Source organism: Dreissena polymorpha, chromosome 1 (assembly GCF_020536995.1).
Source record: "Dreissena polymorpha isolate Duluth1 chromosome 1, UMN_Dpol_1.0, whole genome shotgun sequence".
Lineage (NCBI taxonomy): Eukaryota > Metazoa > Mollusca > Bivalvia > Myida > Dreissenidae > Dreissena > Dreissena polymorpha.
In genome coordinates this window covers 54,188,260-54,215,978 of record NC_068355.1, presented here as the reverse complement: position 1 = coordinate 54,215,978, position 27,719 = coordinate 54,188,260, and the positions used below count along the sequence as shown (strand labels likewise).

The 27,719-nt window shown below is 36.6% G+C and overlaps 1 protein-coding gene across 16 annotated transcripts in view; it reads right to left on the bottom strand.

Annotated features, from left to right (window-relative positions):
- The window catches only part of LOC127881376 (SCO-spondin-like), a 195,490-nt gene that overhangs the window by 58,178 nt on the left and 109,593 nt on the right, over nucleotides 1–27,719 (bottom strand). For 10 of the 16 annotated variants that reach the window (XM_052429203.1, XM_052429163.1, XM_052429213.1 and 7 more), the window contains exons 1-28: nucleotides 24,619–24,712; nucleotides 24,325–24,527; nucleotides 24,124–24,187; nucleotides 23,602–23,679; nucleotides 23,067–23,228; nucleotides 22,633–22,898; nucleotides 22,280–22,406; nucleotides 21,534–21,704; nucleotides 20,427–20,597; nucleotides 19,552–19,725; nucleotides 19,100–19,270; nucleotides 18,576–18,746; nucleotides 18,253–18,291; nucleotides 14,029–14,199; nucleotides 13,804–13,903; nucleotides 13,614–13,684; nucleotides 13,144–13,314; nucleotides 12,733–12,903; nucleotides 12,416–12,512; nucleotides 11,752–11,822; nucleotides 10,987–11,157; nucleotides 10,467–10,637; nucleotides 7,084–7,260; nucleotides 6,523–6,693; nucleotides 5,974–6,147; nucleotides 1,534–1,707; nucleotides 446–616; nucleotides 38–205 (exon numbers count right to left, since the gene is read on the bottom strand). In XM_052429203.1, the coding sequence (XP_052285163.1) occupies nucleotides 38–205; nucleotides 446–616; nucleotides 1,534–1,707; nucleotides 5,974–6,147; nucleotides 6,523–6,693; nucleotides 7,084–7,260; nucleotides 10,467–10,637; nucleotides 10,987–11,157; nucleotides 11,752–11,822; nucleotides 12,416–12,512; nucleotides 12,733–12,903; nucleotides 13,144–13,314; nucleotides 13,614–13,684; nucleotides 13,804–13,903; nucleotides 14,029–14,199; nucleotides 18,253–18,291; nucleotides 18,576–18,746; nucleotides 19,100–19,270; nucleotides 19,552–19,725; nucleotides 20,427–20,597; nucleotides 21,534–21,704; nucleotides 22,280–22,406; nucleotides 22,633–22,898; nucleotides 23,067–23,228; nucleotides 23,602–23,679; nucleotides 24,124–24,187; nucleotides 24,325–24,527; nucleotides 24,619–24,640 (4,048 nt within the window). In that variant the 5' untranslated portion in view covers nucleotides 24,641–24,712. Of the gene's footprint in view, nucleotides 1–37; nucleotides 206–445; nucleotides 617–1,533; nucleotides 1,708–5,973; nucleotides 6,148–6,522; nucleotides 6,694–7,083; nucleotides 7,261–10,466; nucleotides 10,638–10,986; nucleotides 11,158–11,751; nucleotides 11,823–12,415; nucleotides 12,513–12,732; nucleotides 12,904–13,143; nucleotides 13,315–13,613; nucleotides 13,685–13,803; nucleotides 13,904–14,028; nucleotides 14,200–18,252; nucleotides 18,292–18,575; nucleotides 18,747–19,099; nucleotides 19,271–19,551; nucleotides 19,726–20,426; nucleotides 20,598–21,533; nucleotides 21,705–22,279; nucleotides 22,407–22,632; nucleotides 22,899–23,066; nucleotides 23,229–23,601; nucleotides 23,680–24,123; nucleotides 24,188–24,324; nucleotides 24,528–24,618; nucleotides 24,713–27,719 lie in introns of those variants that run through there. The other 6 variants (XM_052429246.1, XM_052429171.1, XM_052429176.1 and 3 more) reach the window with 6 other exon arrangements.

The window sequence follows — 27,719 nt, the reverse complement described above, 5'->3', positions numbered from 1 at the left end:
TATATTTTAAACTAGAATAACAAATATTTATACAAACCAGGGCATGAGTTCGGACTGCAAGACTGTGTTTCACTGTAGCTTCCAGTGCAGTTTGTTCCGGGCGGTCCTCCATTGAACTCACACTTCCGTATTCTCGTCTGATCACCATTTCCACAGCTGTAGGTGCACTGTGTCCATGCACTCCATGGTGTAAATTTTCCGTCAACTGGAGCAAAAGAAAAGAACGCTGTATACCATTTGACCGCCAGTGCAAATCTGTCTGTCTATAAATAGCTACATAAAATCAAGTTAAGAACTATTTACGAGAAAACAGCATAATAAACAAAGAGTATTATATCATTATCGAACACCCTTTTCATTAACAGAGAAAGTGTTTCCCTCGACATTTCAAACACCCATTTATTAATAACAGTTAATGTAGACGTTTACAGGCGTTTTTCACTACCTGGACAAAGATCGCTGGAGCATTGATCAATTTCATGTTCCGGTCCGGTACAGTTCCTCCCATGGTCTACTCCTTGCGGAAAGTCACACGTTCGGTCCCTCACCTTCTGTCCACCCCCGCAGGTGACCGTACACGTGTGCCACGAGCCCCAGATACCCCAAACACCGTCCACTTTAATTACACAATATACATATTTATTTCAAGTTTATTTTGAATATAATGTACAAATATTCTTACACACAACAACACTATTTTGGTGAAGGGGGAATTATATTAAGGTCATAACCTACTTTTTGAAATGAATATGAGGTATGCAGATGCAAGAATTTCATATCTGAATGGTAATCTGAATAATTGACAAAACACTGTGATTTAACACAATCTTTATCACATACTTTTACTTTTATTTCACCACTATAATCCTACCAGACATTACCATTTGGGAACCATAGGCCATTAATACGTGTGTGTCGTTCGCAATTATACGTATATTTTTTTAAACAATTAAGCTATACAATGTAAAGACAAAAATTATATTTTTTGCATTGTTTCAAGTCTGTTTATAAATGTTACTTAAAAATGAACGCTTACGCATTCATATATACGCTTTTGATAGTGCTTCGTTACGACGGATTTCGATTATTTACTTACGTTATGTTAAGTAAATGTTTGAATAGAACAAAACTTAACTTCGTCCCTGGTATTCGGTACCTAGACAAATTTTGCCCCGATGTTTGGACCCAGTTATAACATGGCATTAATGATTTCATAGCATTTAAAACTGCCTTACTATATAAATAAACTTTATATCATCAAACAAAGATAACTATATACGCTCTGCCAAGTTTCATCCATTTTCGTTCCTGATATCTGACTGTTTTACAATAGATTTTTTTCGGTTAAAACATATTCAACGTCTCAGAATGAAACTTAAATGCAACAAGTTAAACAGACGTTAGCTCGACGAATTAAAATTTGTTTTGCAGCAACTTTGTTTGTAATCCGTGTTTTTTTTTACTCTTTTTCTCTTAGTGATAAGTCACTTGACGGCGTAAATAATATCTAGTCCATTTCGTTCATTGTCTGACCTGGGCACGGCTGTGTGTTGCAGTTTTGTGTATCCATGGTGTTTCCGAAGCACTCCGAAAGATGGGGTGCGTCCGGATCATCGAATATGCAGGTTCGATTCCTTGTATGCGTGCCGCCAGCACAGGTCACACTGCACGCAGTGAAGTTTGTCCAGTGCGACCAGTGACCAGCAACTAATGTTCAAGCATACAATTAGAGTCTTTAAGCCAGTTTTCGTTTTGAAAACACGTTTTTAAAAGTAAAACATATGTTCAGTAACATAACTAATTTGTAAATACCCATTTACTATACATACGCCTTATAAAAATGTAATTGTAAAAGAAACTATGAGACAATTTGAGTTGAAATGTATATGAATTAAATGAATGACATAATATATATAAGTACCTTTTTATAAGCCGTTATGATTTCCGTTAAACAAACACATGTATATAACTTGTTTTTAAGTTTGGATAATTAGTTTGGATAATTAGTTTGGATAATTAGTATGCACTCGATGCCAATGGAACGCCTCGTCTGTCTCTTGTTAACTATGAATATATTGGAGGTTTCATTGAAATGATGTGGGTTTAAATCATATGATATGTGTTTATAATAGTATGCTGTGTGCTTGCCATAGTATGCTGTGTTTTTGTGATGGTATGCTGTGTGTTTGTGATGATATGCTGTGTGGTTGTCATGCTATGTTGTGTGTTTGTCATAGTCTGCTATGTGTCTGTCATGGTGTGTTGTATGTTTTTCATGGCATGCTATGTGTTTGTTATGGTACGTTGTGAGTTTGTGATGGTATGCTGTGAGTTTCATTGAAATGATGTGAGTTTAAATCAAATGATATGTGCTTATAATAGTATGCTGTGTGCTTTCCATAGTATCGTGTGTGTATGTGATGGTATGCTGCGTTTTGTCATGGTATGATAGGTGTTTGTAATGGTATGCTGTGTGTTTGTCATGGTATGCTGTGTTTTCGTCATGGTATGATGTGTGTTTGTCATGGTATGCTGTGTGTTTATCATGGTATGCTGTGTGTTTGTTGTACTATCATGCGGGTTTATCTAACATGATGTCCTTTTCATTTACTATGCTGTAGGTTGGCGTTATTTTCATTCGGAACACTCGGCTCTTGTCAAATATCTAATGGATATGTCATACGTATGTCCGTCGGTCCGTATTTCCGTCCGTCCGTGCGTCTGTCTGTCTATCTGTCTTGCTGTCTGTCTATCTATCTATCTATCTATCTGTCTGTCTGTCTGTCTGTCTGTCTGTCTGTCTGTCTGTCTGTCTGTCTGTCTGTCTGTCTGTCTGTCTGTCTATCTATCTATCTATCTATCTATCTATCTATCTATCTATCTATCTATCTATCTATCTATCTATCTATCTATCTATCTATCTATCTATCTATCTATCTATCATCATCCATCCATCCATCATCCATCCATCCATCCATCCATCCATCCATCCATCCATCCATCCATCCATCCATCCATCCATCCATCCATCCATCCATCCATCCATCCATCCATCCATCCATCCATCCATCCATCCATCCATCCATCCATCCATCCATCCATCCATCCATCCATCCATCCATCCATCCATCCATCCATCCATCCATCCATCCATCCATCCATCCATCCATCCATCCATCCATCCATCCATCCATCCATCCATCCATCCATCCATCCATCCATCCATCCATCCATCCATCCATCCATCCATCCATCCATCCATCCATCCATCCATCCATCCATCCATCCATCCATCCATCCATCCATCCATCCATCCATCCATCCATCCATCCATCTATCTATCTATCTGTCTGTCTGTCGTCTGTCCGTCTATCTGCCTGTATCCCTGCCTGCCTTCCTGCCTGCCTATCTGTCTGTGTGTATGTCCGTCAGCCCGTCCCTCGTTCAGTCCGTGGGTCCTTATTTCCGTATGTAAGTGCGTATGCCCGTCCGTCTGTCCGTCCGTATGTCAGAAAGGACAGACGGTAAGAAAGACAGACGGATATACGGAAGCAGGGAGAAACGGACGGACATGCAGTCGGAAAGACAGATGCACGGACAGGCGGAAATAAGGACACACGGACGGACACATGAACTAATGGGCATAGGGGCATACGGACGGACAGACAGATATAGACATACAGAAAAACAGACAGACAGCAAACAGACGAGACTCGCGGACAGACGGACATTCAGAAATAAGGACAAACGGACGGACGGACAAACGGACGGACGAAGGAACGGAAGAAAGACAGACACACCGACAGACAGACAACAGACAGACGGACAACAGACACACAAACAGCTAAACAGAACGACAAAAACACAGAAAGCAACACAGACAAAGAGACAGACGCACGGACATACGGAAATGCGGACGTACGGACCGACGGACATACGTATGAAGTAACCATTAGTTCTTGGAAAAGAACCGAGTGTTCCGAATGAAAATAACGCCAACTTACATCATTGCGAATGAAAAGGACATCGTGTTAGATAAACCCGCAGGATAGTACAATAAACACACAGCATACTTTGATAAACAGTTAAACACAAATCATATTATGACAAACACACAACATACCATGACGAAAACACAGCATTCCATGACAAACAAACGCATACCATGACAAACACCTAGCATACCATGACAAAGCACAGCATACGTTGACAAACACACAGCTTACCGTCACATACACACATCATACTATGGCAAGCACAGATCATACTATTATAAACACATATCATATGATTTAAACCCACATCATTTGAATGAAACTCAGAGCACACCATCACAAATACACAGCATACTATGTCAAACACACAGCATGCCATGACAAACACACAACATACCATGCCAAACACACTTCCAACTATGGCAAACACACAGCATATCTTCACAAACACACAGCATATCATCACAAACACACATCATACCATCACAAACACACAGCATACTATGACAAGCACAAGGCATACTATTATAAACACATAGCATAAGATTTAAACCCACATCATTTCAATGAAACCTCCGAAATATAAATAACCAACAGGAGACAGACGAGGCGTTCCATAGATGCCCTGTATAATAAGTGTTTATATTTATCTCCATATGTTCATAACGTTAAAACACTGCCCCGCATGCCATTTGTTGCTGGTTTATAAAACAGATTTATTGTAGCGTATCTAACCTGGTTCCGTCCAAATGGTTATATGTCAATATAGACTTATTTTGTGAACACCTTTAAACATCTCCCTTAAACAACAATGGTCCTCAATATACGGTGTGTAGCATCTTATCGATGCCATCTACAGTTTGTTGAAATCATGCCCCATGTGATCAAAACTGGCAATGATATAGTGATCACACGATTTTTATAGACTTACATAAAAATAACTTCTTAGAAACCACAAGTCACAGAGGTTTGGTAGAAGGTATGTACCATCAAAAAGGGGTAATGTACAACGTTTTTACCTATCATCCCCCTGAGGTTAACACTGCATACGCCCCAAGAATTGTAATATTTGGCATTTAAAGGGATCTTTTCACGGTGTGGTAAATTGACAAAATTGAAAAAAAGTTGTTTCAGATTCGCAAATTTTCGTTTTAGTTATGATATTTGTGAGGAAACAGTATTACTGAACATTTACTATAGTCCAACATAGCCATTATATGTATCTTTTGACGATTTGAAAACCTAAAAATTATAAAGCGTTACAACGCGAAACGATTGAATCATTTGGAGAGTTCTGTTACGAAGATTGCTAATATAAGGTATAAAATACTTAACCTGTGTATACCCGGCGGAATAGCCGCGAGGGCTAATCCGTTTTTACTTCAGACATACTCCAGGACTCCGGGGGTCACTGTTTCGAGCCCTGGTACCGGCTACTTTTTTTTTCCTTTTTTTAATTTTATTCTTGATTTTTTACTGGAGCTTTTTAGATCCAATGTTTACATTTATCAATATAAAGCATTTAATGACAAACTTCAAAATATGCCAAAATCTGTGAAAAGGCCACTTTAATATCATGGCCTTCTATGTATTTGGTTCAAATCGTGTTCCTGGGGTCAGAATTTGCCGTGCCATGCCGTGTGAGAGAAACGTTTTTTATATTTAATTATAAAAATAATATAAACACAAGTTTCAGCATACATCCATTAATCATACATTTTAGTTTTTTCTATATGACATCATATTGTGGTTTTTTACAAATATTGTTCAAATTACGCCCCTTAATTCAAAACAGACCACGCCTGATTGTACATAAATTATATTGGCCGTCTTGTTTACTATGTCATATATTAGGTTTTACAATCAAATTTAGAATTTAGAATTTACAATCAAGTGTTATTGCCTTTTTCACTGTCCGTCGTTTATTTGATATTTAAATTTTAAAATTGAATTCTTTACATTCATAATGCCAACCTACTTGGACATTTTTCTGTATGGCATCTTATGGTTTCATCTAAGGAACCACTGCACGCTTTGCCATGAGGCGCGGTGGGAGGCGAGTAATCGCATGTACGGTGTCGGCTTTGAGTTCCATTCGCACAGCTCTTTGAACATGCGTCCCAGCTACCCCAGGCAGACAGCTTGCCATCAACTGAGGAGAGGTTTAAATTACAGAGATCAATACATTGTAACATATAAAGTCATCTGATTCAACATTTAAAAGTTACATTCATAAACTGATAAATAAATAGGTACATTTGTGTATATATACATTGATGCAGAGCTATTAACTATAAAAAGAAATAACAAATACTATTTGAGAATTGAATACAAGGATACATGTGATTTGGAAATTCTAACGCATCGGTTTCCCAACACATAAAAGGTCCTAGGGAAATGTCTGACATGTAGTAAGATGCTGGACTGCCAAACCTCGATACCATCGCGATATTAAAAGCCTTGATTTGTTTGTTTTTTCAATGTACCAAATGTTTCATTTCTTAACATAATGGCAATATAAATCTACCTGAACATAGATCAGTGTTGCACTGCTGTGTTTCATTATTGAAACCCGCACACGTGTCTCCTTGCGGGTATCCCGGTGTATATTCGCACTTCCTCAGCCGTGCTTGAGTTCCTCCGCCGCAGGTCACCGTGCATGCGGTGAAGTTGCTCCAGGACGACCAGATTCCGTTTACTTGAACGGAGAACATTACACGTGCTCTGATAATCAATGTGTAAGGAGTAGAAAATATGGTAACATTGCACAGGGTACAAAATATAGCTTATTGCATTGCATGCACTAGTTGAGCAACACTGTGAATACAAGACTGACCGTTCATTAATAATAACATAGTATATTTATTAAACACATTTAACACAATAGTGTTAAAATGCTGAACACATCTTGGTATAAGCATCTATTCCTTATATATGATTAAATTTGATCGGTATAAATTCCTTATAAACGAAGATGCTTTTAGAAAAAAATACTAGCGAACGTAAAACAAACTAGAGAGGAACCAATGGGGATACCTTTGGACTTATGCAATTACACATTCATATAATCATACAGACGGTTTTAAACCTGGACAATTCTCTGTCAAGCATGCTTGTATTTGGCTGTTTGCACCCAGTAATGAGCAATTGTTGCCATGTGGCGCCACTGGGTCGTAGTCACAAGTCCTGTTGCGCTCCTGGCTGCCACCCCCGCATGTCTTCGAGCAAACTGACCACGAGCCCCAGTCAGTATAGTTGCCATCAACTTAGAAGTAAGAACTTTTAATTTAAATTTGAAAAACAAAATAACCAACACCAATATAACATATTTTCCAACGCAACATATATGGGTTAGCAACATAATGCACTCAATTACAAAATATAAACATTTACATTTTTTACAGCATTGAATTCTATGAAGCATAGAGGAACTTTAAACCAGAAGGTCATCCAAATTACTATCGTGAAATCTTGTCCTTATTATCTTCTCATCTCCTGGATCGCCGTTTCAGTGTGAGTCTTGGAATAAGGATGAGGCGGGTGGTTTTCCGTAGAGCCCCTGTACAGTTGCTCATGCAGACTCATCAAACATTCACCCTCAAGGGTTTATGGTCACTTCATTCCTGGAGGATGTTCTCTGTCGTTGAGTTTGCTTCTGCACAGGGGCAGTTTGGAAAATACTCGATGTGAAATCTCGATTGTTTATGATGTTGTTTAGTGTATTGTGCCCTGTAAACTGTCGGGACATGATCCGTTGTTTTGGTCACGACATGTGATGGTAGCTGTAAGTGACTGTTCTAATCAGGATCTAAATCGTAGTCTCCTCTGGGTCTTTTTCCGTTTCCAGCTTTACTATTCCGTCTTCGTTATACTTTAAGTGTATTTCGCGGTGAATGTGTATCCAATCGTGTGTGTGTGTGTGGGGGGGGGGGGGGGGGAACGCTATGCAGCACTGTGGTTTCAAGTGTTACTTTAAGCCGAGGTTGTTTGATGGCTAATTCTGCTTTCATGACTGACTAAGCATCGGTGATTCAATGTCTACTTTGCAGCTTATGGTGTTTGCAGCATAGATAAGGGCTTCCACCTTATTTATGTTGTTTTTGCCTTGATGGCCTGTTGGCATTGTCTTTGCATATACTTGTCTTTCTGGGTACTTTATGTATATTCTAACTCCCACTGTCTTAAGTGTTGCTGACCCATCTGTGTGAGCCTTCATCCATGCTTCCTAGTTTTTTCCAAGCATTTTTGTTGTCAAAAATTCCTTGCTCGACTCAAGTTTCTCGTCTTTAATGTTAAGATGGGAAACTATGGTACAACTGGTGATGTTTTTTCTGAATATTTTCTCAGGGAAGGGTGTATATCGTCAGAGCATGGGCTGGATGCTGACCATGATGCTTCCTTCGGTTCAAGCTAGATATTTTCAGTCTTCCGATCTCGAATAGTATTGACCTTGCTGTGCATCAGATGATTATCTGAGGAGCTGGCCAGTGCGATCTTCGTCAAGGCCTTCATTCACGCCTTTTCAATAGTTGCATATGCCAAGGGTAAGTTTCAGCTCTTTTATAAGCGAGGTTCTTATTGCACCGTCGGTAATTCGCAAAGCGAAGCTGTGGAGTTTGTATATGGGAGTCGTGCGCTTTGATTTAGGTGTTGGAGCCGTATTCTAAGTGATAACTTACTTCGCCTTGCTACATCGTCTTGAGGATCGTTTGGTTTGCTCCCCAAATGTTGGCTTCCTCGTGATGTAAAGTTTCCGTCTGGGGTTTCGTATGGGCTCTGTATCTTTGTAATTCTTGTTTCTCTTGTGGAATGAGACGCCAGTAAAGTGTGTCCGTCTTCATACTATAACGGAGTGTTGTTATAGGTACAGGGTACAAAAAGGGTAGCCGAGTATAACTACTTCCTGATGCTTACACACCAGTAGGAAGTACCTGTCTAGATCTCACCGAAATGCAGCTGAATTATGTATGTGGCAGTTGTTGCATACTCTTATGTGCAAAACACAGGTAATATTTGTACATGGCTGATTAAACTTGCTAAATAAGGTTTGGAATTACGTCATTGATGAAGAGTACAGGTTGGGTGACAAAACTCCACATTGTGGGACTCCTTGGAGAAGGAAAGGAGTGTTTGTCCACAGAAACCGTCTACCGACACACGGGCTCTCCGGTCGTGAAGGTACAAATTGGTCAACCGGTACATGTCGATTTGGATACCACATATTGTGTCAATCTTTTAAGACAGCAAGGGTCACCTTCTGGGCTTGAAATGCGTCTTCAATTACCTTGGCATTGTGTGTTGTCTGGTATTCTGTACTGTTCTATCTTCTGAAACCGTCTTGTCCTTGCCTTAGAATGCTCGCTCTCAATGTGCCTCTGCGTTCGCTGTTTGGCGATTTGTTTTACGTTTATACAGAAACAGATAACCAGGCTTATGGATGTGGCACTCGGGCTTTTTTTACTTGTTTATTCAGGTGATGAATCATTATTGCCCCCCCCCCTTCAAGCACTTGGGGTACCTGGGCCAGTGACAAATTGACATTGATGATGCCATCTAAAGGGCTGCATCGCTGAGGAGGTGGATAAATACATTCGTTATGTTGTCAAGACCTGGATGCTATTTTCCCTAATTTGTTTGTAAGCCGTATTAATGTCGTGTAGTGCGGTCTCTGTCGGTATGGCTCAATACCGGATGGTGTTTTAATGTCTCCTGTCTCGATTGTCTTGTCGCTCTTCTTTTTATGGCACTCTTGGCACTAATGTGCTGCTATGTTTTGTGTATGTCTGAGCAAAAGCATTCGCGGACGCCCTTTCTTTCAAGGTTCTTCATCTTCTTTCATAGTGATCTGATCTCTTGCTCTCGTCTTTTTAGGTTTTCTTCAGTTTTAGCATCTTGGTGGTGTTTCTCTCAATGTTTGGTTTTGATGTCCTTTTTATCCCGATCTTTTTTTTAACTGCACAGGTTGATCTTAAAGTAATGATTATGTTTTCTTGGCGTTTGATATTGTGATTTGTCTGGGTCAGATTGCCATGCGCATTCTGTAACTCTTTCCAGTATTAAGAGTAATTCTTCTGAACAATCTAAGTATAGTTTCTTTTCGGTGTTGATAATGCGTATGTTTGATGTTGACAAGCATTTCATTTGAATTAATTTTTATGGTTATATTTGTAGACTGAATGAACAGTTAAACACTTTTAAACATTCTCTCCAACATGGCGATGTACAGTATGCATCACTACTCTGTATAAGTATTACATTACATATCAAAACCAGTCTATCCATTTTAATAATACCAACAAATGTGCATTAATTTATGCAATCATTTTCCATCTCAGTCCTTCAATCCGTGAATGCATTGATACAATATGTGTTATATCAAGTATCCATCCGACAATTCAACGTCGACTGTATTCATTCACTGATCTTTGATTAAAATCTCCGATCAACTGTTAATTTACATCGTCATATTACCTGGACATAACTCAGCGTTGCAAGAGCGCGCATCGGAGTTGCTTCCTGTGCAGTTACGTCCATGCGGCGTATTGTCCGGGAAATCACATACTCTGTCACGAGATGATGTGCCGTTTCCACAGGTGACTGTGCATGTAGACCACGTTGTCCAGCTGTGCCACACACCGTCGACTGAAAATAAATTTTACTAATTTGATTTTGTTTGTAAACAAATCAACCTCGTGTCTCATATCCAGTATTGAACTCCTTTCCTTTCATAAAATCATTTAGTTCACACACATATACATGTTCACAATTTAGAGTAGAAGGTGCATGTAGTATAACTTATAAGCGGTATGTGATATTATATGTATGACTTCACTATCATTCAACTTTATAACCCCTTTTAAGCATTTTGCTATTTCTTTAGAAATATTGCTAACCTTAAGTTAACGGAAATATTCAAAGTAACCAGATAGTTATAATACATTAATTTTCTTACACACAACATTTTCGTTTCCGTTGATTTTACGTTCCATACCTGGACATAACCCAAGATTGCAATCCAAAGTCTCGTTGGCGCTCCCAGAGCAGTTGTTGCCCTTGGGCTCATTAGGCAGAAAATAACATTCTCTAGCACGAGACTTTGTTCCGTTGCTACAGGTAACCGAACATGAGGTCCATAAGTTCCAAGTGTTCCAATTACCATCAACTAAATATAAACACTTTGCGTTAGTTTTGTTTCTTTGTTATCATTTTTATCCCAGTTCCGCTGGCTTTAACTCGGTAGAAGGCTTAGTAGTAAGTCTCATATAATTCACGTGCTCTTTTAATTGCTACTTAGCCTAATGTTAAGTTAAAGTCTAACGGAATGGAATAAAAGTTGTCTAGATTGCCATTATTGATGTCTTAGAGTAAAAACAAATAAAATCAAATCAAAATAACATATGACGACTGTTCTACCAAGATTTTGCAATCAACGACAGCTCCGTATAGTTGATAAGAAAAAGGAGCCGTAGCATTTCATACAATATGTTTTATCAGGTAAAAGATGCGGTTTTTACCTGATGGAAACGGTTGTAATTCAACTGTTAACTGATCATTTACCTTGATTTTCGTGACGTAGAATACCTTATTATACGGTTTAACATGATGTTAACGTTGGAATATTGTAATAAGAACGATGAATACAACAACGATGTCATATGGGGTTTTTGCCTATGTTTTAAATCATGTTTGTTTTTTGCTTACTTTATCAGTAATAAAACCAAACCATCGCTTAAGTAAAGTCTATTAATATGCATACTTGGGCAGTGATCGGTGCTACAATCCCTCGTCTCCGTGTCTGGTCCGGCGCATGGGGTCCCATGACGGTGACTGTAAGATGGGAACATGACATGAATGAACGTCCAGAAACTATATCAAGATAAAAAAGTTTTTCTTAATTATTAGCAAATTAACGTGTGTTAGAAACAGTGTGCATCAAGGTCGATAGAAATGCCACTACACAATTAGAAAAAAAGTCTTGTAGGGACTAATTATCTTTCTATATAATACCCCTAATAAGTTAACTTTTATACCAAACATACATACACTGCATTCTTATTACAAGTCCAGTATATGTCAACTATTATAGATATTCAACTAACTAACTGTCTTCATCACATACCAATTATGTCCGGGCCCAGCAATCTCTCCAATTTCTATCCGGGGATTGCAAGGTCAAATTTTACCATGAACACATTCCGATCGACCTTGTCACATTTTTACGACCTTTATTTTCATACATCTGATTATTGAGGGTAACTTTCAGCACATTACATTTCAGAGTCAACCTTATATATGGCCTAACCTTGTCCAGCAAAAAAGTGTGAACCACAGTGATTAAATCTTAAAACAAGGGAAAATCAACACACATTATCTGCGCCAATTTAATGCGATATATTCGTTTAATTAGCCCCTGATCTTACCCGTCATAATGACACTTCCTCGTCCTCTTCTGTGACCCTCCTCCGCAGGTCAAAGAACACGTGGCCCATGATGCCCAATCGTTCCAAACACCGTCCACTGATGCATGAGTTCAAATATGCTTATAATGTATTTTTGCATAACATTTAATAATTGAAATATAGTTTTTGAGCTTTTTCACCGTGTGTGTTTTTTAATGTTAATTGTATACCCACTTCAATGGTACCAGCTTAATTGAAACACCAATACTATTAATACCTAATCTGTTCATAGGTTGCATGACAATTATATTTAAAATAACGATAGATGTGCAAGATACCTGGACATGATTGAGAGGAGCAGGCTATGGACAAATTTAAGTTTCCAACGCATTCATGGCCGTGTGGTTTGTCGGGTGGAAAGTAGCATGTCCTGTTCCTAAATCTATAGCCGCCTCCGCAAGTTAAGGTGCAGTCGGCCCACTGTGACCATTCCGTTAATACTCCATCGACTTAGTAACAAAATACATCAACATTTAACGGTACACATTGAAAATAAATTGGCAAACAGTTATTTTCTGGGTTACAAAGCAATTAGATTCTTACACATGATCTATGTTTAAAATCTCTTTAAATTCAATTAATTGTTTACGGATAGTTTTTAGAAGGTTGGTGGTCTTTTCGAAAAGGAACTTTCTTAAAACGGCTTAATACACCTACATTATTTAATTTAAAATGCGATATTGCCACACCTGGGCAATCTGTATTTCCACATGTCTGGTTCTCGTGTGAGATTCCCAAACAGTCCAAACCATGGGGAAAGTTAGGTGGGAAGTGACAGACGCGCACGCGATCTTGTATTCCTCCTCCGCACGTGACCGGACAAGCGTTCCACGTGCTCCAGTTTTCGAACTCACCGTCAACTGAGTGAAAGACAAGAAAATAAGATAAATCAAAATTTAGGCAAAACATTTCCTATAAATGATTTTTACAATAAATCCGATGTAAATCTATTAAAACAATGTCATAGTTGACCTTGCATGAAACATGTAGTAATTATTTATTTATTATTGTGCAGTAAAAAATATATTATGAACTTTAATGGGCACTTGGTTCGAAAAAAGTTTAAAGTAAGCACCGCAATGAACTGCATCCTATTAATACTAAATTATGTATCTTGGCAGCGAACAGCATCATAACGTTTGATATAAAATATAATCACCAGGACAAGGTCCATTGTCACATAACTGAGTAGATGTATCATTTCCTGGACAGCTATTGCCTCTGTCATACCTTAAAGACGGTGAATGAAATAATACATTTGGTTCACAGTGGTTCGAATGGTATTATCGATAACATGAAAATAAGTATGTTGCAAAACGAAAATATTTCTATATTGATATGATTCATACCTTGGATCGAACTGGCACTGTCTTGTCCTGGTTTGGAAACCACTTGCGCAAGAAACAGAACATTTGGAATAAGCGGACCACTGAGTCCAAATGCCGTCCACTGAAATTTACATAAGGGTCAAATTTAACAATGCATTGATACAAATCATGTCAACACGATTTTTGTATTTTCATCAAGAAACTTACCATGCATCGGTATGTATTTTATTCAAGTGCAAACCATACCTGGACAGTTCCGGGAATTGCACTCCTGCGTTTGATTTTTGGGCCCCGGGCAGTATTGTCCATGTAAGGTGTGGTCGGGGTAAGTACACTGCCTCTCTCGATACTGTTGCCCGCCCCCACATGTTAGCGTGCACACAGTCCATGAGGTCCAGTTTGACCAGTGGCCATCAGCTAGTGTTAGAAACAAGATATTTTAAAACACGACACGCTCATAAATACATCTCCTTTTCAATAAATAGGAAATCTTACGTAACTTTTATTACCATTAAAACAGCGTACGTTTGTCGGTCTGTCCGTTGGTTCGTCTGTACGTCTGTTTGTTTTTATTTCTTTGTATTATACCTGGACACAGCATTGCAACACGCAGCTTCGTTTGTGTGTCCATGCACAAAATAATACAATTATTTATATTTTATTTCAGTTGACGGCATTTGAACCCAGTGGTCAGCTTAGCTTATTCCAAATGTTCTGTTTCGTGCGCAAGTGGTTTACAAAGAAGGACAAGACAGTGCCAGTTCAATCCCAAGTAAAAAACATATATATATATATATATATATATATATATATATATATATATATATATATATATATATATATATATATATATATTAGAAATAAAGTTTTAATGCAACATTCATTATAATGTGATTTACAAATATGTATTCCTGTTATCGATAACACCGTTGTACGGACAAAAGTTATTAAATGACTATTTCATAAACCTCGCATACGTATGGCAAAGGCAATAAATGCCCAGGAAATGTCACAGAAACACGGTCACGTGACAATGGACCTTGTCCAGGTGACTGCATTTTTCGAACTCCATTTGACGTTGTCGCTGTCAACATGAGTTATTGCTCCTAAAATGTCCATTTTAACGTTGACAGTGTTGGTATATCTTTATTCAAATAATATTTTCACTACATTGTAGTTTTATTTATTAAGGCATTTGGATAGGGGCTTCTTGCATCGCTTTAAACGCTACACTAATTCAAATGTTGAAGTATATGTTTCCCAAATACTGCTTCGGTTCTTTGCCTTCTCCTTTCACTTAATGGACGGTGTGTTCGAGGATTGGAGCACATGGAGCACTTGTCCGGTCACGTGCGGCGGAGGAATACAAGGTCGCACGCGCGCGCGCTGGTCACTTTCCAACCGGTGTTCCCCATGGGTTGAACTGTTTGGGAGTCGCACACGAGAGCAAAACCTATGGTACTAGTGATTGTTCAGGTAAATCTATTCATGCTTTCATGACAAAGAGTTTTGTTTTTTGACGCCAAGAAAATAAAATATCCAATCAATCGCATTGCTTAAAACCTTAACACATGTGCAGCTTCGCCCATAACAATCATTCGCTTTCACAACATAATTTGAATAAAAATGTAACTTAATTAAATTGTGCTTATGCTCAAATTTCGTATTTTTTAAAATAAAGATACAATTTTATTCGTTCAATCTTTATACAATATACTTATATGTTTTGAAACCGAGTATATAAATTAATATACTTAACTGAACACTTTAAGAGGATTAGTCCATGTAAAAACAACTCTCATTTCTGGAATTATGATCGGTATGTTTTTTCGGACGTCAAGAGGAAAACTAATTTATAAATGTCTCATACCTCTATGTTGATATCGACTTGATAAAAAGGTGTCTCAAATAGTTGTTTATATCAGGATAGTTGGCGTCAATGTGTAGAGGTACGTCAGCTTACTTAAAATCAAATTTAAATTCATCATTTTTGGTAAAAACAAACAAGATCAACAAAACAATATGTTGTAACATTAAATGAAACAAACACAGAAAAAACACGTATTTTACAAATATTAAGCATACTTGCTCATGACGTCATAAAAATGTATCAAACTAAAACAATCTATATTGACTTGCAAACATGCAGCGTCATTTTATTTTATTATATTTTATAATATTTTTATGTCCCCCTGTCTATACTGGGGGAAATTTGTTTTTGCCTGTCTGTTTGTTGGTTTGTTGTTTTTATGCGTCAAACTTTAACATTTGCGAAAAATTTTGCAATATTAAAGATAGCAACTTGATATTTGGCATGCATGTGCATCTCATGGGGCTGCACATTTTGAGTGATGAAATGTCAAGGTCAGGGTAATCCTTCAAGGTAAAGGGTCAAATTTATGGGGGGGAAATAGTGTTTTACAAGCACATGTCTATTTTTCTTAAAAATCGCGGAATTGGGGTATTGTAAACAGAAGACATATACTACTGCCTTGTCACTTTGTTATATAACAGTTTCGGCACGAATAAAAAAGCGGCTTAGCAAGTATCACCGTTATTTTATATATAGCCTCACATGATAAATTAGAAATAGACAGGACAGTTACACATAATCATTGTCACCTGATATGCGCAATAAGTTATAACAACACGAACAAAGGTGTTTACCGTAATTCTACTTTGATAACCTGGAACTCGTAGAAATCATGATTCTCTGTTGCATGTAGCGACGAAACTACATATAGCGTTAGGGAATATTATTGTGTGCATGGAAATAAAAACGAAACTGTGGATTGCAACGTTGTATTCAGCTAAAATACGTTACATGTACATGAACGTTTTGATAATTCTTCTACGCAAAACACATTGGCCATGGATTGCAAATGATGTATTTATTAATAACATGATTTACTAACTTATTCGTTTTTCATGATGTGATATCTTAGGCAATAAATCGCTGAAAAAATACTTTTACACAGTCCATTTGTATTTGCTAAAAAATTAAGTCAGGAAGAGATGTTTCCTTTTTTTAACTACAAACCGTTTGCTAGCTTTTCGCTTAAGATTTTATTTTCTTTTTTACAAAACATAAATTTCCTTTTAAAAATACAACAACAGTGAATGGAATCTACACCGTCTGGGGATTATGTTCGGCTTGCTCGAAGACAAACGGAGCTGGCAGCCAGGATCGCAACAGGTAATGCGTCTACGATCCAGTGCCGCCATATGGCAACAATTGCTCACTACTGGGTCCAAGCAGCACAACACAAGCATGCATGACAGAGAATGGTCCAGGTATACAAGTCCGGTTGGAATAAATTGAATTTTTACGAAATAATTTCACTTTACATTCCCCAAAACCTTCTTCGTTGACCAGCCACGGTGTATTTTGTATATAATTTTGCTGATTAATCTTTTTTTAAAGGTTTCTTCAAAACGAATTGCTTTCCACTCGATTCGACTCAGATAGAAATCGCCTACGTATCAAGGCGAATTTAGTAATGTATTTTGTAGATGTAAAATGTGATAATTAAAATACCCACAGACTATTTTACGAAAGTGAATGTTAAACCTTGCATGCCAATTGTTGTTCAACCCCTAAATATTTAAATCTTGTAATATACATTTGAGACTTTCCGTTATTTGTACACCTAACAAAATGTTATAACAAAATATTAATGTTCACCGTTCCCAGTGAACGGAATATGGTCAGCCCGGAGCAACTACACCGTGTGCACGGCAACCTGCGGTGGGGGAACGCGAGCTTGACTGAGATATTGTGACTATTCACCTGGATTCCCGCGCGGCGACCATTGTACGAGTCCCAATAATAAAACACAGCCATGCAACAACAATCTCTGTCCAGGTAGGGATTTGTATTTACAGCATGTCGAGTCCTATTTCAGTTGAGTGGTTGTTTATTTAGGCATTGTATATGTTGATAACAAAAACATTGATATTTTAGATGAATCAACCTCATCTACATGTATATATCTTGACAGACAGACGGACGGACGGACGGACGGACGGACGGACGGACGGACGGACGGACGGACGGACGGACAGACAGACAGACAGACAGACAGACAGACAGACAGACAGACAGACAGACAGACAGACAGACAGACAGACAGACAGACAGACAGACAGACAGACAGACAGACAGACAGACAGACAGACAGACAGACAGACAATAACGACTACGTAACTAACTAACTAAGTAAATAAGAAGTAAGCTAGCTATCTAACACTCAAAAAATTAACAGACAAAAACAAATAAACTAACAAACTAACAAATTTAATAACTTAGTACCAAACAAACAAACTTATCGAAAACGCTTACCTCGAGTGTAATATACAATAATTTACATTGTGCTTTATGCAGTATCACTAGTAAAACACATGCAGAAAACAGTTGATAAAAATTACACACGATCCTTCGACAACTGCTTAAATAACAAATGCACTTACACGCCGGTAACGTTGTTGTTGATGGTGGCTTCGTAGTCGCTAAAACATATTAAATACACAATGCACCATATATTTTTAATGAAACCTCCTTTAAAACGCGTATGTGTGACCTGTTATCTTTATAAATTCATAAATGGTCTTTGAAACAATTGGAATTGCCGCCATCTATTTATACCTAAAATAGCATAACTAGACACACTTAGTGTGCTTGACGTACCTATCCCAGCATTTGGATTGTTTAAATAAAGACAATGTAAGTATTGTGTTCTATGTTATGTGTCGTATATAACTGTTTAACAATTCAAATTACAATCTGGACTAACTTGGGCATTCCTGGATGTTACAGACGTTGGTTTCTGTCAATTGCCCAATACAATCCGTTCCATGCGGTATGTTTTGGGGGAAGTAACAGTTCCTGGAACGGTATTGAACACCACCGTTGCAGCTCACAGAACAGAAGGACCAGGGATTCCACGAAAGGAGAACACCATCAACTGAAATTGTGATTCAATTGATGTTATCCTGATCTCTACAGTTCATATTATCAACAATCAAACGAAGGTTACACACGATTAAATTGTTGAACAGCGTGATAAAAAGCGAAGTGAACAGGTGAAAAGTGAACAGGGGCTTCTACCGATTTTATTGTAATTGTTTAGCCTTTTTTATTTTTAATATGTCATACAAACGAAGCCAACTGTTACTCCTATATATCATAAATCGTACACACACATTGAGGTTTCATCATAATGGTGATTACCGGATTGTTAGCAACGAATGAGATTCCATTAACACATGCGTTCACCATATGATTCTAATAAATTCCATAACCAACACACTTCCTCACCGGGGCATACGTTAGTATTGCACTCTTCAGATATAAATGATAGGCCAGTGCAGTTTCGTTCCGGCTGGACATTTTGATTCAAAATGCATTGACGTGTTTTAGTTCGTTGTCCTCCGCCGCATGTTTTGCTGCATGTGGTAAAAGCAGACCATGTAGACCAACGGGCATCAACTGCGAAAGAAAACATGGATATTAACGAACAAGATACTAGAAAAAGAAGAAATGAACATATTTAATAAGTTACAATCGTAGACAAATTATTTGTTTTTTTCATTATATATATCGCATATATATATTATATATTCCTTAGGGGAGGATAACAAGTTTCGTAGTATGCATAATATCTAGCGCATTTAAATCATTTTAATAGTGTAATTGAATTGTTCAACGAAATTATTGCTTCTGAGTTAGCTTGCCTTGTTGGCAAATTAGTTATATTCATCCATAATTACCTGCACACATGTCGAGCTGGCATGTTTCGCGATCTATGTTGTCACCCAGGCAGTACTCTCCTTGTGGCCTCCCGTACTCAAACACGCAGACCCTGGCCCGAAATCGTATCGCACCAAGACCACATGTATGTGTACACGTTGACCAATTAGACCACTCCGACCAAGAACCGTCGGCTAAAAAAGACACTATATATATGGAAAGGAATTCGTTCGTATAACGAATATTCCTTATTAATAATGCAGTTGCTGTAACTATGGTCATGAAAAATGTATGTCAACAAACGAATCTCAATGTACATCTGTTTTTATATTAAAGCAAGATATTTAAGTTTTAAGATTACTTATAAACAATGGGTGAGGTCCATGCATCAGTTAAGACATGAATGTAAACGAGGAAAGTTAAATAGAATATATTAATTACATATTAATGGTACAATTATCAAATTTTCTTTATTTAATGCAACTCATCACGACCAATAACGAAAACATTATTGCAGATACAAAAAAAGTTTTTCTTTGAAAAAATATGCAAATTCTAGGTGGAAATTCTCCAATATGTCATTTGAACATGAATTTGCTGTCGACAAAAATAAACGAAAGGTATTTGCTATTGTATTAAACTCTCATATTGTTAATTATTTGGTACCATTTCTTTTGAACTTGTATTCTAATGTGTTATTAATCAGCGTTGCATATGTTGTTTTTTATTAGGAATATCGTATATAACTTCTTAAAGGGTAGTCGAAAATCGTTTTTAAAATGAAAATCTCACACATCCCATTAAACATAACGATTTGGATTGAATTTATTATTAAGTGTTAAATTGGTCAGCAGTTTGTTATTCCTTCACATAAATATGTTCAGCAATGACTCACATGGACATGGCTGGACGTTACATGACGCTGTCTCGTTCAGTTGTTCTGAACAAAAAGCTCCGTGGGTATTGTTTGGAGGAAAGTAGCAGTCTCTAGTTCGGGTTCGGACTCCATCGTCACAGCTTGCGGAGCAGGAAGACCAAGCATTCCAGTCAAGAGGAACACCATCAACTTAACAGATAACAAATATACTTCAAGTAGGTTAACATTTGCAACAATAAATTGTGTTCTAGAATGCCTGAGCTTTTATAAGTACATACGTACAACTCAGAGTTATTCCTGTTAAACGAATTTTTCATGTAAAAAAAAATGTCTTACGTATGTCTATCAAATCGAGTTTAATCAACCTAATACATCGTAACAAACACAATAAATGTTATCATCGACATCAATTGGCGAGTCATTTGTACTCAAAACAAAAACTTTACACAAAAACCGTAATCAAACCGAAAGCCGAAGTTTTGAATTAACGATGCGATCTATCTAACAGAGGTTCCTGAGAAAGTTGGTGTTTTACGATTGGTTGATTAGACACGAGCTCTATCTCGCGAAGGATTCCGGAGAAAATCGATAGCGTATTTTCGATTTCGGAATACTCGGCTTTTTCCATTGCAAAGACTTACACATTGTCATGAACCGTTGACGTGTTTAAAACTGTGGATTAATATCATTATATGCAAGCACAACATATCATGTAAGTTATTTTAATTTACGCATTAGTGATTCCTGGCGGCACGTTTCTATGATATATCTTGTTACCAGTTGCAACTCCCAGCGACCATAGGGTCAACAGCTGGGAGTTGGATTATTGCAACTACAACATATTTATGCAAAACAAACTAAAAAAATGTCCCCAAACAATTTAAATTGGTAAAGACCAGTATTCCGATGTACACGTATTTCCATTACCATATTAGGTTTAAACTAAGACTAATTTTGAACAAATTATTTCATAATATTTTAGTGTAAAGTAACCGACCAAACATCTCTCTTAATAGCAATCTTAAATAATAAACAGTATAGCGATTTTGAACTATGTGTATATTAAGAATTTGGTAATTTCGGTAGAGGCGTACACGTTATGTTAGCACAGAATACAACACGAACCTGGGCATTCGTTTGTATTGCATTGCTCTAAATATACCGACGAGCCATTACAAGTCAATCCAATTGGGGCACTGGGGGCATGCATGCAATGACGTGTTTTAATACGTTGTCCTCCGCCGCATGTTTCGCTGCACGGTGTGAAAGAAGACCATGCCGACCAATGTGCATCAACTAAGGCATATACATATTAATTAATTATACAAAAACAATATAGAATATGATTTGTCGCTACATGTGTGATTTAAGACCCTAAAACACCATGTTGGTCTGGACTATTAACGAGGCGCGCTCATCGTTGTAAATGGAAACGAAATTGTTGCTATACCTGTGTAAGATATCACTTACCGTGGCAAAATTTGTGGAACACTCTGCGAAGTCATTTTCCGTTCCAGTACAGACGTTCCCTAGCTCCACTCTTAGCAAAAATCACACTTTCTATTCCTTACCTTTTATCCTCCCCCACAGATGACCGTACACGTGTGTCAGGTGACCCAGGTAACCCATACACCTTTTACTGCGATAATATTCAGCAATGTAACAGCTTGGAGGCTAACACGTATAGAATACTATTTAAAAAATATCATTCAGCGATTATTTGATCAGTCTTAAATTTTTAATGCAATCTAAAATACTTAAAATGAGTACAAAAACTCTACGATATTCCTAAGTGAATGAGGTGAAGGAATTAAGTATTCAGTAAGTCATGAAATTGATACATTCACATGTCGAAGAAATAAGTACAGTACCATTGTTTGTGACGTCAGTTCTGGAAGCGATTGACGGCTTGACCTCACAGTATCCTGCCGACACACTCACGTCATCAATGGCAATATCTCCTTGATAACCGTTTCCAACAATGCCACTGATCAACATCTAATATTACAGGTAAATTAAACAGCATACAATTATACAATGTTAATTTACATGTATTTTTATGGCAATTCTTCTTTTATTATTTCATTTTAAAAATGATACTCTTCAACGTTACCATTTAACAAGCGCATCATAGTAAATAATATTTGATGATGTGGGTTAATTATATTTGCTCTTTTAAATGTGCTTCTTTTAAGTAAAGGTAATTAAATATATTATAGCAAACCGAGTAACTATGATTCGATCTGAGTGGCACTTGTCCTTCCATCCACGTGCTACCTTGTTCGCCAGTTAGAGACCATACTAGATTGCCAGGAAGACTACCGTACGTCACTTGGTAAACATTCAGGCGACCGATTGAAGATCCAAACATGTGATACCAGAACCGAAAGCAATGGACAGTGCCGTCTGAAGCGTCGATCTCTGGACTTTGGATCCAAGCTGTATCAAGCATGCTTCGCGGAGCACTTGATTCAGTGAAGATATACGATCCTGAGAGATATTATAATACAGATTTGAAGCATTTAACTTTTAACCACAAGACGCTGTCTTAACGTTGTTATCAAAAAGGAAATGGAAATACGAAACAAAACCAACAGCTATCAATCAGTGCATATTGGTTTTCGTTTTCGTAATCCATTCATCAACGCGTGCAATTACCTGTTGCATTATTCAAAGTATGGTCAAACTTAGGACCCGTGTCGTCCGTGGGTGTTGATGATTGATACAGAACCCAGTCAAAGTCATCATGACCACCTTGTATGTTTTTCCACGAGCAAAACGATTGGACTTCGAAGTCACAATGTGCATGATTCGGATTGTCTGCACACAGAGAGGATAACGTAATATGTGATTACACTCATACTTTTTTCAACGTATATTTTTAATTTTCAAAGAAGTTATTTGAAGATCAATATACAAATTAACAGACTATTGAGTTTATTAAGTACCGAAACATTATCAATAGTGAGATAAATGAATGGATTGAATTGACATGTATATATGATCTTATCATTTTACCCAGGTAGATTTATTCAACATATCTAGAAAAAAGTCGCCTAGGTACATTTAAATTCATTTATACAACACATTAAAAGTATATACTTGTGTTAATAGTATGGTATTTTTTTGTCAATACAAAGTTATTTGAGTGCATTAACGAATGATGCGTTTAATGCATGTATCATATAAATACCTAGAAGAAATCGCTTTTCTTCTTGCCGTATTCTTGAATTGGTTGTCTTTCCAGTCTTCAAACTTCTAAAGCCGTTTGCTATTTTAAACGTTATCAAAATAAGTACAACACAACTTAAACAAATAATTCATTGAATAACACATTTGTGATTCTTTATTTTCAACATTTATAGGAAAGTTCAACCAACATACTAGTGTCTGTACATGAAATTATTGACGAATGACGATAACCTGATACATGGGTTATGTACATATTTAATTTTCCGTTTAACTGTTATTGGAGTGTACGATGCATAGTCCATTTTTTTATCAACTGTCAAAGTTTACCTTTTTTGTGTTTGAGTGTGCTATATGTTGTATTTTCGACCCGATAATCAAGTAGGTCGTAAAAAAATCATTTAACGCTTGTCAATGAGATACATGACGTATTTATCCATTGTTAAAATCATTAATGTTTTACCGGTTGACAAAAAAAACTGACAATAAAAAATTGTTTTAAATCTATTTAGTGTTTGATGTATACCGGCAATCGTTTTGATAAGGCCATCAGGGCACGGTCTCAGCAAATCTCTGCGAATATATATGTCCTGAAAAATATGCGTTCCGTATGAATTATTTTATCATGAGTAATATAACATTAAAATCTTAACATTCGAGAACATTCTAAATAATTCTACAAATATATACTACATATCCTTACAATTATCGGTATAAAAATGCTTACAGTCTTGTCGACTTTTATCCATTCCATGCCACGTACGAGGTAACCATGGAAACACGTTTTTGATTCCATAAATCCAATAGTTTCTGATACTGCATATGGCCGACTATGCACAGAACTTGAGGAGTCGTCAGGAGTACAGAAACATTGCGACGCCTTCGCACGATGAATAATTAGCCAAAGGAAAACTACCCATCTCAATATTCCTGCAAATTGATTACATGAACAAATAAATTATTTAATTTTAATAGCAAATGAAATGCCAACTTAATTCAATATCATTTTTACTTATTTTACCTTTATTTCTCTCCGCCAACATAGTCTAAAACTACAAAATAAAGTATTTCTGTCGGAGTGAAAATTATGCCTTGATCTTATCTTTATATTGGAACGAAACCGAAGAAGTAATAACGTTCGTGACTTTTTGTCACTATACTATTTATCGGGGTCACGTTGTGACCGCTGTTTGGAAAGTTATTGTTAGTTGCGTTTCAGTTGTCCTAGATTCACATAGATTATATATTTGATTAGAAGAAAATCTTAATTTGATGATGCATAGTCTCAAACATGTAAACCATGTGCAAACACAATGCCGTGGTCGATTTCATGTAATCATTCAAGTCAATACCTGCACTTAATATGTATGCATTAAAAATATTGTGTTTTACATATTTGTCTCGAAAAATAATTTTAAATAGGTACGACGTTGCAAACTTAAACATATACTTTGTGTAAGTTTTGTTAAACCATTTATTGGTAAAGCCATTTTTTAATTATATACTAGGAAATATTATTACAAAGCCAACGTCATTATAGGAAGCTGTTTATAAATGTCATTAATAAAGCTCTACCTGATATGACTAATAAAGGAGCAGTATCAAGAAGGTTATTATTGTTTCCATCTGTTAGTAATGAACGATGAAGATAGTACACCAAACAAAACTCTTTAAGCTTATAGTTAGTAAAACTGTAGTCATCACTAATCTATGGATTACTTTTTAACGCGGTCAGCTGAATCTTGGACAGGCGTATGATGTTAACAAAACAAATTACAATATCTTGAAAGTACCATAAGATCAACGAAAACTTGGTTATCTGAACTAATTTAACTAATCTTTAGTTGATAGTCATAAGCATTGTTCAATATATCTCAGTCGCTAACGTTCGTTGATGTAAACCGAAATCCATATGGCCCAAACACGGTCCGCAGATGTAGAGCTTTGTATCATTTAGCATAAAAAATGCAATGTAAAAGTTCACAAGTAATTTTTTTCGTAAAATAATGGCCTAATAGCATATGGTCTACAATGGTCACTATTTTAACATGAATGATGGTGTATTTGTTTTAATTTACTATTATTAATGTTGACAGTTCGTTTTAAAAAATTGTCTAACCTTTACTTTGCATCTGTGTTTTTCCACCGTTAGAAAATGTGAATATAATATTTATTTGCTATACTGTTTAAGAGTTTATATAATACTTTGATATAACTTTAGCAATCTAGTAGTATTCATTATTTATATGATATTGGGTCTATACGGCTGTGACACAGTGCGGACATTATTTTTACGCACAATAAAATAAGTGTTTATCTTCAATGTTATAATATGTCAGGCTTAAGAGGCTGAAGCAGAACAAATAATTGCTGTCATATGGATGAAACTTATTTTGTTTGACACTTATCTGTAGATACCTCGCCAACTCGGTTTGATATTTTAAATAAATCCTCCATATTTCTTTGCATACGAATGACATGAAAACCTATCCCTTAATCGTTTCATTAGATATCCACATCTTACGACATTAGTATACTTACATTAAGTATTTGAGTCATGCGTTTTGGCATTCATGTTTTTATTTTCTGTCTGCATAGGTTCGTTTGATTGAAATCGTTTTAGACGCGCCTTTTGTTTGGGATTAATTCTGGGGTAAATGTTAAATTCGCTTGCCCTCAAATCGGTTTCAAATCCAAATGCTTTGCATAAAGGGTTCCAACGCGATGCTCCATGTTTTAATCGTGTCATGCTTGTAGTTGGTATTGTGTTATAAAAGTTGTGGATGAGAACAAGAATTTCTCGACAGATAGCGTTTCTGGAGTATCATCGTCTGCCATTTTATTTTAACTATAACTTCAATTGAAATATACTCATGGCATATGATTCTATGAATAAAGTTTATTTGAACTAGTGATTGTAATTGGCTTTTAAGTATCTCGGAAGTTTGTGATAGGTGATTATGTGGCCACATTCTAGAAAAAAATTATTTATAAGTATTTTAAATATTACACAACACACAAAGAAAGTAAGTGTGCCACGGAATATGCAGCTGATAACAGTGAAGTAATGTCAGACATCTATAGGTCACCTCAAATTTAAAGTTCAACCTAAACAAACAAGCAAAAGTTTGTGCGCACAGGCATATAGTAAATGCCTACATGCATATATTAAGACATCAAGGCATATTTACAAATATACGGGTACAATATATTTGAATGGGTAAGACTTTGTTGTTTCATATGAGTGTATAGTTTTAAGAAATTATACCATTCAAGTAACACATCATTTAAGACCTTTATAGCAAATAATGATATAAATAATAGTATAACAGGAAATGAAAAAGTTACCTAACATCATTGTGAACTAAACTAGGATTTAATTTAACTCGTACATAAAATACAGACCAGACTTTTATGTATTTTTTTATATACTTCGCTGATCAAAATGGAATTCTGGACTTCATAGTCATGCTCAGAACACTTTTTTTTCTACGTGACAATTGGAGGAAAATGTGTACGTTAATGCCATTGTATTTTAAACATGAAAACGTTTCGTGCACAGTTTAGCAAGTATGTGTGTTCAAAGTGCATGGTTGAGTTTCATGGGATGGTTCTTGGCAGGCCTTGGCGTGTGTCCAAATGTCAGAATAATGACAAAGTCTTGTTCGAGTCATGACCCCACCAACTCATGGTGTGGAACACTTGCCCCATTCGACCCAGAGGGACCAAATTCCGTCAGCTGGAATTACACAACATTGTATCAAATAGCGTGTTGGGTTTGGTCGGAGTACTAACAAATTTGACTCACTTCAATTGACATTTAGTAAATTATGCGCTTTATGAGATAGCAATAAACCAAATGCGTTAACACTTTTTGTATAATGTAAGGTAGTAAATTAAAGTTTACTTTCTGTTTCTTAAACTTTGTAATATATTCAAAAAATCACATTATCATATCAGTAAAGGATAACATCACTCTTAAAACAAAATCTGATACAAAATATGATCACTGATGTGATGTAGCAGAATGAGGGAAGATCCGATATTGTCTGCGCTTTGTCTTATATTATACTATTCATTAAAGCATATATGCGTTGTATAGTCATGGATTCATGTTTAACG